Source organism: Sinocyclocheilus rhinocerous, unplaced genomic scaffold, assembly GCF_001515625.1.
Source record: "Sinocyclocheilus rhinocerous isolate Xijiao unplaced genomic scaffold, SAMN03320098_v1.1 scaffold848, whole genome shotgun sequence".
NCBI classification, from domain to species: Eukaryota; Metazoa; Chordata; class Actinopteri; order Cypriniformes; family Cyprinidae; genus Sinocyclocheilus; species Sinocyclocheilus rhinocerous.
Genome location: NW_015664186.1, coordinates 750657 through 764746, shown reverse-complemented (window position 1 = coordinate 764746; position 14090 = coordinate 750657). Strand labels below are relative to the sequence as shown.

The following is a 14090-nucleotide window of genomic DNA, read 5'->3' as shown; positions in this document are numbered from 1 at the left end:
TCTAATATTCAGTGCAGTGAATATGAGCTAAATATAAAATATAAACCAGAGATGTTATTGTTAACTAAAACTAAAACTTTGTAAAAAAAAAAAAAAATTGGTTAAAAAATTATAAAAATGTAACTGAAAAATAAATTAAATATTTTTAAAAAATCTATAATAAAATAAAATATCAATATCAATGTAGTGTCTCAAATAATATGAGCTAAATAACAAACCAGTGTTATTGTTAACTAAAACTAAAATAATTAATTAAATAATAATAATAGAAAAAATAATAAAAATGATAAAATAATAAATAAATGAGCTAAATATAAAATATATACCAGAGTTGTTATTGTTAGTTAAAACTAAAACTATTAAAGTTGTAAAAAAAAAATGTAAATAAATAAATATATATATTAGATGAAAAGCTTCAACTTAAAAACAAACAAAAATGAGAAATTGGATTTCTTTGGCAACTAACTGAATAAGGTACTACAATAACTAAAACTGAAATAAAAATAAATTAAGGTTAGGATAAGGATAAAAATAAATAAAAAATGGCAGAAACAACAAAATTACTAAAACTTCAAGTAAAATACAGAGAAAAATTTAAATATAAAAATAAAAGCTAATTCAAAATCGTGTGTGTCACGATCTTTTTTTTTTATTATTAGGAAAGATTGTTATTGATGGCATTGACATCTGCAAGCTTCCACTCCAAACCCTGAGATCCCGTCTGTCAATCATTCTACAGGATCCAGTGCTGTTCAGTGGCTCCATCCGGTATAAACACGCAAACATGCTCGCTCAAACATACAAACAGACACAACATACATTTGTATCTGCGTAATACATGCACCTCACACGCACTCACTAAGGCTAAACTGACCCAAACAGACAAGACCAGGACCAAGACCAAACACTCACTTCCTGCCTGACATTTTTAATCAGAAGTTCAGCATAAACACAGATCATTTACAAAACACAGGGACCCCCAGGATGTGAAATAGGGGACGTTCCAATATATTGGCATTTCATACATCTGGTGTTCTCAGAATAAGCTATACATTCTTATGTATTTAGTATTTTATTCCTCTATATGTTTCTTTTCAAACAGTGTTAAGTATTTATTTTACTGGATGTTCAATATGTTTCTACAAGTGTCCTCGGCTCCAAGCTTGTTTGAACTTCTCACTGATACTAAGTGTCCATATGGGATTTGTTTAAAGAGGCTGCCAAGGGATAAGAAAGAAAATAAAACTGAACCCCCATCACAAGTCGTCTGGGAATGGTTTTGGGCAAGCTGTTGTCATGACGATGTTTATACAAAGCAGGCCTAATGGATCATTGGGCCCAGGAGACAGAGCGTACGAGTTATTAGTACAGCAAATCTTTCCTTGATTTTAATTTTGGAAAATGTACGGCCATAAAGGAAGAAGCTGTAGTTGGAATCCATTTCCTAGTGTTTTAAAAACAGATGTGAATATGTGTTCATTAGCATTTTCTCTTATGGTCATTGGGTGCATTAACACTGTGTCCCTTGAGTGTGTTATTCATTTAAAGGGATAGTTCATCCAAAAAATTTAATTCTGTCATATTTATTCAAGCTTATGATGTCCCACATCTTTCTGAAGTGGAAGAAGAAAAGAGTTATTTTGAAGAATGTCCAAGCTGCTCTTTTCCATAAATCAAACGTGAAGGTGATTTTTTTTTACGTTTTTTTTAAAGAAGTCTCTTATGCTTTTATTTGGTCCAAATTACAATAACACAGTATTATTGTGAAATATTTTAAAATATTATTTATTTCTGTGATGGCAAAGCTGAAATTTCAGCATCATTACTCCAGTCTTCAGTGTCACATGATCTTTCAGAAATCATTCTAATATACTGATTTAGTGTGCAATAAACATTTCTATTGAAAACAGCTGTTCTACTTTACAATTTTGTGGAAACTGATTTTTTTCATGAATAGAAAGTTCAAAAGAACAACATTTATTTGAAATAGAACATTTTTTAACATTATGAATGTCTTTACTGTCAACGTTTGATCAATTTAATGCATCCCTGTTGAATACAAGAAGAAAAAAAATCTTACAGACACCAAGCTTTTAAAATACTGCGTGTCAAAGAGTCAATGATTACTGGTGACAAGACACTCAATAACCATTGACTATTGAATATCGATACTGTTCCTTACACAAAATTATCATATGACTTCAGAGGACTGGAATGTAGCACACGAGTCATATAGACAACTTTTATGATTCTTTTATGGTGCTTTTTTGTCAATTATGGAGTTTAACAGTCCCATTCTCGATTTACTTTCATTGTAAGACATAGAGCAGCATGAACATTCTGCTAAACTTCTCCTTTCATCTTTTTACTGGTTTTGTAACAACATGAGGGTGAGAAATGATGGCAGTTTTTATTTTGGGTGATCTGAATGGCTGCTAATTCTTTGTGTGTGTGCTTTTGTTTGCATATGTGCATTTTTAGGTTAAATCTTGACCCCGAGTGCACTTGCACTGATGACAGGCTTTGGGAAGCGCTTGAAATTGCCCAGTTAAAGAATATGGTGAAAGCACACCCAGGGGGATTGGGTAAGAATGATACTCTCCAACTGTTCAACCCTTATCAGGATCGGTTGGACACCACAATGTCAGTTACCTCATGATTTTGACACCAAGTGGAAATTCTCTATTGCAATGAAATGCTGGAGTTTACTGACCTTTTAACGATGACCCGAAGCATTCGGTTTTATTTAAAAGTGATATTTTGTAAATCTGAACAGCTGTAAAGCATCATGCTGTATGTATGTCTTTCCCCAGACGCTGTGGTGACAGAAGGAGGGGAGAACTTCAGCGTGGGACAAAGACAGCTCTTCTGTCTTGCCCGGGCCTTTGTCCGCAAAAGCAGCATCCTAATTATGGATGAGGCGACAGCTTCTATAGACATGGCCACGGTACAACCACATCTACATCTATGGAAGACCATTTCCATTCCATACGAAAAAAATCGTGATTTGGTAGATCATAACTATGACATAAAAAGTCATAATTATGAGATAAGTCAAAATTTTGAGATAAAAAGTCAGATTTACAAAAATGTTGAAATTATGAGAAAAAAGCCATAATTATGACAAAGCATTTGGACTTCTGATATAATTATGACATTTCATCTCAAAGTTTTTTGTCATAATTTTGACATTAATTTCATAATTATGACTTAGTATCTCATAGTTTTTACTTTTTTACTTGTGACTTACTATATAATAATTTCAACATTTTATCTCCTAATTATGACTTCTCATCTCATAATTCTGAATTTACAAAAGATTTTTTTTCTTAGGCATTTGGAATAGACTTAAATTTACATCCATTACATTTTATATCATTTGCTAAACATTTATAAGAAATATTCTCAACACATTTTACTTACATAATGTGGTGTATTATAGATTGAAACAGGACATTTTTTGGTATTAAAATGTCTTTTGTGGTCAATTCAACAGGAAAATATTCTTCAGAAAGTGGTGATGACTGCATTTGCCGATCGGACGGTTGTCACTATAGCGGTAAGTTACCATATATCAACTTTTTGCTGGTCTATATAACAATACCGGCACAGAAATACTCAAAACAATAGAGAAATACATCTTTAAAGGGATAAAAGGACTTTTAACACTTACCAGGCTTTGACATCTTCACTCCTTTCTCTGTTCTCACCTTTCTCCACCAATTCTGACAGCTGACAATCAGTCACTATCAATCTCTTGGCATTAACACATTGGCTCTTAAGAATATTATAAGCTTGCTGCCATGTTTGTACTGTAAACTGTCATTCAGAGCCACAGATACGCAAAAATGGCCTTTCTGCCTCTGTTTGTGCCACTTAAAACGCATTCAGTAAAGTATTTTTAAAGTGCCACAGAACACCATTGAGCTCTGAATAAATGCATGATCTCTGTCTGCTGCTCAGTTTGCTGCACTTTTTTACCCATTTTCCTCTCCTCACCCTCATCGCCTTTTTCCCTCTCTTCTTTCTCCTTCTTTGTCCACCCGTCTCTCTTCCTCTGACACAGCACCTGGTTTCCTCCATCTTGGAGGCGGAGCAGGTGCTGGTTTTTGCTTCTGGGACTCTGGTAGAAAGCGACAGCGCTCCTAACCTCTTGGCACAGGAGGACAGCTTCTTCAGCATCTTAGTCCGGACGCACAAGTAACTGTGCTTTGCCTCCGCCCCTAGGTACCTACGCCCTGGCACATTGGCTGGTAACCAAGAGCTTGCATAGGTTGTGTGCAACCTATTAGAACACTTCAGCTCACAGTCACTAACCCCATTCTAAAGCCAGCTGACTATGATTTGACTTGTGATTTTTAGTTTTCAACATTAAGATTTTAGGTTTTATCTGGTCACCATTTATCTTTCACATTTTTTAATAACCTTTTTTTTCTGTTCACTTGCATAGTCCTGTGGTTTGACAAATTAATTGATTTTTTTAACATACAAATAGCCACAGTAAAGGTGTTGTGAGACTGTTTTTTGGAATATGACATAAAATGCCCCCTGACCAGGTGTCCTAAGAAAACAGACTCTGTCCTTGTCACAGCACTATAGGGCATGTAAAAAAAATAACAATAAATCAAATCAAATCAAATAAATGAGCAGTTGTTGCTTTTTTAGCTAGAATATGAGAATACAAAAATTACTTTTTTTTTTTTTTTTAAATAGAAAAATGTTTAGTTGTCTCTTGTCTCAACTAGAACTATTAAAAACATTTTTAATTAAATAAATTGAAATAAAACTGAAATAAAATATAAATATTAGATGAATTACTACACTAAAATTAGAACTATTGAAGGTAGAGAACTAAAATTGCTAAAACTGAAATACAAATAAAATGAAAACTACATAGAAATATTTTAAAAGACTAATAAAAATGACAAAAAACGAAATATTACTAAAACTAAAATTGAAATACTAAAAATAAAAAATAATTTAAAATATTAATAAAAACTATAATAGCATGTAAATAATACAAAAAAATAATGCTAGTCTTTCTTTAAGTCCAGGAATGTAGCCAGTGGTATTTATGATTAGCCAATTATTTCAGGGTCCTTTGTGAATTAAAGGCCTGCACCTGCTACAGTTTTGTGCACTGGAAATGAGTAAGATGATTGTAATATTCCCTCAAGCTGGTTTTTTGATCCTGTAAACAGCAGCTCGATGTTTTACTCTGATTACAGAGCTACAGAATTACAGCATCTGATTCTGCAGTGATTTAAGCAACAAAAGGGGACAGTTAAGCATAGTCTCGACAGCTAAGGTGATGCTTTAATAGAAATAGGTTTGCATACAACTGCTTGATTGTGCCTGTTTTCCACAGCATCGTGTCCACACTATCCTGACGGCTGATCTAGTCGTTGTGATGAAGCGAGGAAGCATCATGGAGTATGGAAAACCAGAGATTCTCATGGAACAAGAGGATGGCTTATTTGCATCCTTCGTCAAAGCCGACATGTAGAGTCACTCATCTCCATTACCACATTGGTTTATACCACTTTTGGCCTTATAGAAAAAATGACAGCCATTTTTGGCAGTTGCATCGGAAAGGACTCAACTAAACACAGACTCTGAACTGTTATTGTTTTATATGAACGCCAAGTACAGTATTATACTCTTTTTTTAGCATTTTGTTACCTTACCGCTCTTTTTCTAAGTTGATGATGCGTGTACTCTGAAACGCATAAGCAATAGGCATTTATCTACTGTGTTTTGATTAGTACCAACACTGTACAGAGCATGTCTGTCCGGCTGAGGCCTGACGCTCTTGTCTGTCTGTCTGAAGTGCATTGCTGATACAAATTTAGGGATGGAGGACAAATATAGCTGGCTCCCCAAAGCCTACACCCTCACATGCCTGTGGATGCACTCTTGACAGAATCGTGAGCCCTCGCTTTCTGGGGAGTCCTGCAATGTCCACCCGATAAACCTAATGTGTTCTTCATACCCTATATACAAAACTGATTGTATTTTATACTTTGTACAGTATTCCTCTTATGCTAATTACTTAACCAAAAGCTTATTTTCAGTTTCTTCTTTGGTGACAATGTTGTGTCAGTCTTACTCAAGTCAAGTCAAGTCAAGTCAAGTTTATTTGTACGGCGCTTTTCACGATACAAATCATTGCAAAGCAACTTTACAGCAAATTTAGTTTCTACAATATTTAGTGGTAGCTTATCAGTGGTGATGTTTTGGTTATTTTCTATGAGTTTGTGGATATGCTCGGCCCTGGCAACTTTTAGAGCCTGTCTATAGCTGGACATACTGTTTTTCCACGCAATTCTAAAAACTTCCAAGTTAGTTTTTCTCCATTTGCGCTCAAGACTACGAGTTTTTTTTCTTGAGAGAATGGGTATTACTGTTGTACCATGGTACAGTAACATTTTGAAACAAAATCCTTTGTTTCTCTCCCCGTCCTTTAATGGAATGCCAGTCTGTACCCTCACCTCACTTTTACCTTTTAACCTTTAGCTTTCTTTATTTGATCGCTATGTTTTCTGGAAGTTACAAGCAAAGATGACCTAAGCAATATGTTGTAATTGACTCTTTGTCCCTGCAGTAAAATGATGCATTGCTGCCACCACTGTGGGAAATCGTTCCGTTCACTGCACGCTGACTGTCAGGGCTTTGATGAATATTTGCAGTGAGTCACACTTGAGCAGTGATATTCCAGTAACTTGTGAACGCAACCATGTGCGTAAAACTACAGCCGACACGCTTTACACACTCTGGTGATGATGTGTAAACATGACGTAAAACGTCACTGCGAGCCAACAGCAGCACATTTCTACGGCGCCCGTCAAAAACGTTTCACGTTTTTCTGTAATTACTGCTAAGCTCAGGTATTTGCATGTTAGTAATGATGGACTGTTTTAAACGTACATATGTAATTAATATGGCATTTGTACTATAAGCATTTAACAGCATTATGGTGTGTGCCTATTGTGTTTTTTTTACACATGAAATTAAAATAAAAATTGCTTTGTGTGTTTGCTTATCTCTGTTGAGTGCCTTTGCATAGGCCTAATACTCAGCGAAACATGTAAACAATTATAAGAAATAACAGTAAAACAATTATAAAACTGAAAACTGTTTATTAAACGGCGAAAATGTAAAAAAGAAGGAAAAAGGGAATACATTTAACTGTTGCATTACTTCGAAGTCCCTTGAGTAGAAAAAAATAGTTTGCTACACAGCGCTCCCTTCTGTTTACATTTTGACTAATTCATGGAACTCGATGACAAGTAGCCTACCCCCAAATACGGTGCTATCTTGCCTCATTCCTAAATTATATAGGCAGCTATACATTTCCATACACAGAACTCCATTTATAATGTGAGAGAAACATATTAAGTGTGATATTATAAAGATTGTGAAAATGTACTGAAGCCAAAGCAAATATCTCCTCACAACTATTCTTAACTTATTCTTAAGTGTGTATGTCTCATAGAAGAAAGGATGATCATTTAGTAATTTTGTAATGAAAAAACAAGAGGCACATTTGGGTTTATTACTATTATTTTATTATAAATAAAAATAAAACATTCACAATTAATCTCATAACAGTCTTCAGAAAGCAGAAAACAAAAATATGATATGTATTCCATAAATATGTGGAATATTTAACCTTAACATAAAAGTATACAAAGTTACCTGTTACATAAAATATAGCCTATGTTTTACTATTAAAAACAAATAAAATCCATTTTATAGTCTTCCTAGCGCCCTCTTGCGGCCCTCGGGTGTCTCCGGACCCCAGTTTGAAAACCCTTGCTCTATTACAATAACTCATTACATTGCACTGACACAGATACACACATTGTTTTTTCTCCATTTAAAATTTTCAAACTTGTCCTGACCTGCAATTATTTTGCGACTGGCAGCTTATCTGTTCCTATTATATGGTTTATTTTATATAGGCTATAGAGACTCTGTGACTAACTCTATTTTACTTCAGTTTATAAGATATCGTATTTTCACAATTTTTAAGCCGTAAAATAAGGGCAGATTTAGTTAATGGAATATTTTTAAGTAGTTTTAGACTGAATTATTATTATTATTATTAGTTTTAGACTCTTCTCTCCAGGGTGAATGTTTCTCGGAGGCAGCAGGACAGTGATGTACCGCCCATGTGTGTAAAGTCCTGTAAGAGCGCAGCACAATCATCATAAAGATACTTTTTGAAGCCTTTACGCGGTGAGTGTGTTCTGTATAAACTGGCACAAGAACCCGGATTAAGGTCTGATAGATGGAAACTAATTTTCTTAACTTTGGTTTATGCTAGCTGAACAGAGTTAGAGGGCAGATGCAGGACGGTTATTGAATTGGAGCTGCGCTTTTGACAGTAGTTGAATGGAGAGCCTTTTTCCCCCTGACCGTTCGCAGTGACGTGCTCAAATAATGCTGCCGCGTAAAAGCATCATTCCCGAAGAGTTCGCGTTCTCCCCGGCGCTCGTGTCGCCGATTCCCCGCAAGCCCGTGTTCAGGGACCGCGTGAACAAAGCGCGCTTCATCGCCAAGAGCGGCGCATGCAACTTGTCGCACAAGAACATCCGCGAACAGGGCAGATTCCTGCAGGACGTGGTCACTACTTTGGTGGATCTCAAATGGCGTTTCACCCTGGTCATTTTCTCCATGACGTTCCTGTGCAGCTGGCTGCTGTTCGCTATGTTCTGGTGGCTAGTGGCCTTTGCGCACGGGGATCTGGACCCTAACCGTAAACCTGGCGTAGAGCAGTGTGTCACTAATGTCAAGTAAGTGCGCATAAGTCATTTTAGTTATTGTAAAAATGTTAAGTAATAGACATGAGTACAATCTGCCTTGAATGCATTATGTTTGTGCAGATGGAGACTAATAATGTTCAAACTAATGTTGCTAAATTCATATTTTAATAAACGAATTAATGTCCAAATATATATACCCTGTATCAAAACAATTAAACATTTATAATGGCAAACTAATATCTGAAATAATATATATTTTAATTTAATTCCAGTAAATCTAGTCAATTAAAAAAACAAGTCGTCAGATCAGCTCCATAATACAGCATAAAGCAGAACTTGTTGAAAAGGACATATATATTTCTATAAAGAATGAAGTACTATATAACACATCATTCTTCTTCATTCTTACATTTGTGCAAATGTTACTACTTTTCTATATTTTAAAAACAAGAATTATAAAAAGTTTATTAATATATATTAATATATATTATATATAAGTAATATATAAAATGAAAATCTGTTGCCTAGAACCTGCAATACTAGTAAAACGTTTAGACATACCTACTCATTCTTTATCTGTATTTTCTATTAATTTAATAGTAAAAATCTCTAAAACTTTGACATTTAATTTTTTTTAATTATGGAAAATATGTAGTGATCAAAAAATTTTAAATCGACAAAAATAGAAGAATCATTTCAAAATCATAATAGACAATTCAATATGCGTTTATTATTATTTTTAATGCGGATAATATTTTTACTAGAGAGAAATTACTAGGTTGTTTTATTTCCCTTAGTTCTAGAAGCCTAAAACGGTTTGGTCTTTTCTCTTTATCTTTTCCAGCTCTTTCACCTCTGCCTTCCTCTTCTCCATCGAGGTGCAGGTGACAATAGGATTTGGAGGGCGTATGATAACAGAGCAGTGTCCCACAGCCATCACGTTGCTCATATTACAGAACATCATCGGCCTAATAATCAACGCTGTCATGCTGGGCTGCATCTTCATGAAAACTGCCCAGTCCCACCGGCGCGCCGAGACCCTCATCTTCAGCCGCCAAGCCGTCATCGCCGTGCGTAACAACCGCCTGTGCTTCATGATCCGGGTGGGTGATCTGCGTAAAAGCATGATCATCAACGCAGTTGTGTGCCTCCAAGTGGTCCGGAAGACCACTACGCCTGAGGGCGAAGTCATACCCATCCACCAGATCGACGTCCAGACAGAAAGTGCAGTTGCCGGCAACAGCATCTTCCTGTTGGCACCCCTGATCATATGTCACGTCATCGATAAGGACAGTCCACTGTATGATCTCTCGGAGATGGAGCTGCAGTGTAGCGATCTGGAGGTCATTGTGATCTTGGAAGGTGTGGTGGAGACCACAGGCATCTCCACTCAGGCTCGCACCTCGTACGTGACTGAGGAGATCCAGTGGGGCCACCGATTCGTGCCTATAGTGACCGAGGAAGAGGGGGTATACTCGGTGGACTACTCAAAGTTCGGGAACACGGTCAAAGTGGCCACCCCACGCTGCAGCGCCCGCGAGCTGGACGAGAAGCCCTCCATCCTGATCCAGACACTCCAGAAGAGCGAGCTGTCGCACCAGAACTCTTTGCGCAAGAGGAACTCCATGCGCCGGAACAACTCTATGCGTAAGAGCAACTCCATGCGGCGCAACAATTCCGCCCTCGCCGTACCCAAAGTGCAGTTCCTCACCCCTGAGGGTGGACCAAATCTAGCAGTCACATGACAAAAGGCCTGGTTAGTGATTTTCATCTGTCTTTCTCTAGGTCCTTGTCATGCTCTTTTCTATGGTTTCCTCTGTTTTTTGATCGTTCCTATCCTTGGCAACTCTGGCACACGAGATCCACTTTTCTGCAGAGTTTAGCTCCAGCCCTAATAAAACACACCAGAACAAGCTACTCGGTGGACTACTCAAAGTTTGGGAACATGGTTAAGGTGGCCACCCCTTGCTGCAGCACCCGCAAGCTGGACGAGGACCCTCCATCCTGATCCAGACGCTCAAGAAGAGCGAGTTGTTGCACCAGAACTCTTTGCGCAAGAGGAACTCCATGTGCCGGAATAACTCTGTGTGCAAGGGCAACTCTATGCACCACAACAATTCCGCTCTCGCTTTGCCCAGAGTGTAGTTCCTCACCTCTGAGAGTGGACCAGATCTTGCAGTCACATGACAAAAGTCCTGGTTAGCGACTTTTTACCTGTCTTTAAGTCCTTGTCTTTCTCTAGGTCCTTGTCAAGCTCTTTTCCTCTGTTTTTATCATTCCCATACTGGGCAACTCTGGCCCTCGAAATCCACTTTCCTGCCGAGTTTAACTCTAACCTTAATAAAACACATCAGAACAAGCGAATCAAGGTCTTTAGGATTACTAGGCCCTGTCGCAAATGAGACCCTAAGCCCTTGTGGTCTTCTTCTAAGACCACTCAGCAAAAGTGTGCATCGAAAAGGCATTGTGCAGCAAAGGGGGTGCTAGCCAGCAATCTTCTGAAATTTAAAATAATGAATGGGACACCCTACAGCAGTGTTTCCCAACCCTGTTCCTGGAGGCACACCAACAGTACACATTTTGGATGTCTCCCTTATCTGCCCCATCCATTTCAGGTCTTGGAGTCTCTACTAATGATCTGGTGAGTTAATGCAGGTGTTTGATTAGGTAGAGTTAAAAAATGTATAGTGTTGGTATGTCTCCAGGGACAGGATTGGGAAACATTGTCCTACAGTCTTGTGGACTTGTGTGTGCAGAGACCATTGTAAGTTCACAAGACCACATGTTCACAAGAAGTGTGCCACTTGGGACAGGGCCCTGATTCTGATTATAACAGATGGTTTCCTGTATGACTGTTGATCAAGTCAAGTCACCTTTATTTCTATACTGCTTTATACAATACAGATTGTGGCAAAGCAGCTTTACAGTGTTAAACAGGAAAATAGTGTGTCAACAATGCAAGAGTACAATAGTAAACAGTCAATTTTTCAGTGATAGTCAGTTCATCACTGATTCAAAAGTGACAGTGGCAAGGAACCCAAACTCCATCTGTGACAGAAATGGAGAAACCAGGCTCAAATAATGATCTTCAAATGATGTGTAATTCCTAAGAGGTCCACAAATAATTAGGCACATTAGTCGACATGAAACAGAAATTTCCTATCTGGCTTCTAAAAGCATATTACAGATCTTATTGTGAACAATTTATCTTTATTTTTATTTTTGTAATTTTCAAATGTCATGACTGAATATTAGACTTCTCTCTGGTGATGTATGAAAGTTTTTTTTTTTTTTACATTACACTTGGATGTATTTTTTTCCCATTTTAAATATCTAAAGAACCTTTTTCTTCTATAAAGAACCTTTTGTGGAATGGAAAGTTTCTGTGGATATTAAAGGTTCTTCATGTAACCATCAATGCCAATAAAGAACCTTTATTTTTAAGTGTACTTCTGTTTCAGCACGACTTGTCCCGTATGACTCTGTACTTAAATGCAGTGTACTATGGATAATGACAATGTTTCACATTTAATTAAACAACATTTATTTTTTCATTTGATCTGTAATAAATGGCATATGTGCTCAATAAAGCTCTGGGACTTTTATTTCAATTAACTCTATAAATTAGTCCCTAAATGTATGTACATGCAGGAAATGGGATTCAAATCGAAAACATTTTCCCCCATTTTGTGTCCCCCCCACTTCTCAAACCAAAGTTACACCCTTGTTCTGTTACACCAAATACACAAAATAATTATCTTTAAAAAAGCATCATATGACCCCTTTAATAAAGCTTAAATGATCCAAGAAATAATTATAGCAAATAAAGCAAATAAAAATCATAAATTGTGATTGTGTGATTGTGATGCTGATAAAGTGCTCGTGGCGACCTCTGGTGGTTTGTTGTGCAACTACAGACCTAAGCAGTAAACTTTCCTCCAAGTTTCATTGCGACTAGCAAGAACATCTCCAACGTTTATTATCTGAGAGTCAGGCAGGTAAACGTCACACGATTGTTGATGTTATTTGCATTAGCTTGTATGTGTGTGTTGTGTAGCCTATGTATGTGCTGTGTATAATTAAGAACTGGATAAGTTAGTCAATGGCCCGGAAGTTAGCGCTCTGAACCGTTTAAATAAGATTACATTCCGAATAATATTGTTAGAATAATTCCACGATATGAAGACATACGGCTACGTTTAAAGGCCGAGTTTTATATTGTGCAACATTTTATGTAGGTAGACGTGATGTGACAAGCTAATGAATCATCATCATCTGCAGCAACTCTTTAAGGTAATTTGTCCAATTATACTGGCGAATTTGATTTTAATTCGTATTTTAATGCGTATTATTTATTATATTGTAAATTTAGCCCACATATTTACACATTTTTAATCACGCGTAGTTAAGTATAGTCAAGTTGAGATAATTATTTTAAAATAAATACCGCCATCTGGTGGCCACTTGTAGTTCTGACATTAACAGCGGGCTGCACACAATAGATGTGAAAAAGAAACAAGGACTCACTGCATTGCACTGGCACTGACTGCAGAGAAAATTGACTTTTATTTGCGTGTCTGTCTTTTTTTTTTTTTTAATAAATAAAATGACGCTTGTAAAGGATTTGTTGCACTTTGTTCTGAGTATACTTAAAAACGGCTGCATATCCCAGCATGCACTGCGTGGGGTTAACCAGGAGTATTTCTGTTTAAAACGTACATAAAAACGCATGTTTTTCACGACGTACTTCTACTGCAGCGTTTCGATTGCATATCCACCTTCGCAGTGATCCTATCTATAGGAGAGGGAATAGTAAGTACGCTTACCATCGAGGAAACTGGTGTGTTGTTTGGTAACTTCCCCTCTTTGGACGATGAGACATCAGCTTTGCGCAGTGGCAGTATCGTAGCCTATGAGGTTTATCCGAGGCGCGATTATTGCTAATTGAAAACTTTACCCAATACCCCGCCGTGACGACTTGAAATATAGTCGGCACTGGCAATTTTTGACGGTCTTTACGGAGACTGATATTTTGTTTAAAAGCAGATTTAAGTTTTATGATAGTAGAGGAATATGATTGGATGCAAAACAATATCATACATTAAAAAATTGTATCGATAACGAATGGTGACCGAGCCTGTTGGTTTTTTGTAGTGATGGAAATTTTGATTCTTTCAAGAGATTCGTTCATTTTCAGTTCGTTCACCAAAATGATTTGTTCACTGACCATTTGTTCATATTACATAAATACGCCAGCAGGTGGCGAAAAAGAGTGTCTTATCTGTTATGTCTTAAGTCAACGAACGTATTCACTTATTACAA

General features: G+C 36.9%; 2 protein-coding genes across 2 annotated transcripts in view; both read left to right on the top strand.

Annotated features, from left to right (window-relative positions):
• The window catches only part of LOC107729856 (ATP-binding cassette sub-family C member 9-like), a 35686-nt gene extending 29529 nt beyond the window's left edge, over positions 1–6157 (top strand). The window contains exons 37-41 of the mRNA XM_016540574.1: positions 660–768; positions 2482–2585; positions 2814–2947; positions 3497–3559; positions 5369–6157. Of these exons, the coding sequence (XP_016396060.1) occupies positions 660–768; positions 2482–2585; positions 2814–2947; positions 3497–3559; positions 5369–5506 (548 nt within the window). The 3' untranslated portion in view covers positions 5507–6157. The remainder of the gene's footprint in view (positions 1–659; positions 769–2481; positions 2586–2813; positions 2948–3496; positions 3560–5368) is intronic.
• A 2060-nt stretch (positions 6158–8217) lies between these two features.
• LOC107729834 (ATP-sensitive inward rectifier potassium channel 8-like) lies at positions 8218–10989 on the top strand. The gene is made up of 2 exons (XM_016540540.1): positions 8218–8798; positions 9613–10989. Exons 1-2 carry the CDS (start codon positions 8446–8448, stop codon positions 10511–10513), a joined length of 1254 nt encoding a protein of 417 aa, XP_016396026.1. The 5' UTR covers positions 8218–8445; the 3' UTR covers positions 10514–10989.
• The last annotated feature ends 3101 nt before the right edge of the window (positions 10990–14090 follow it).

What these genes read in the sequence shown, in the direction of transcription:
- LOC107729834 (XM_016540540.1), top strand. Translation starts at nt 8,446, where the DNA reads ATGCTGCCGCGTAAAAGCATCATTCCCGAAGAGTTCGCGTTCTCCCCG. An exon ending in CAGTGTGTCACTAATGTCAA is followed by an intron (nt 8,799 to 9,612) that starts GTAAGTGCGCAT and finishes TATCTTTTCCAG; the next exon opens with CTCTTTCACCTCTGCCTTCC.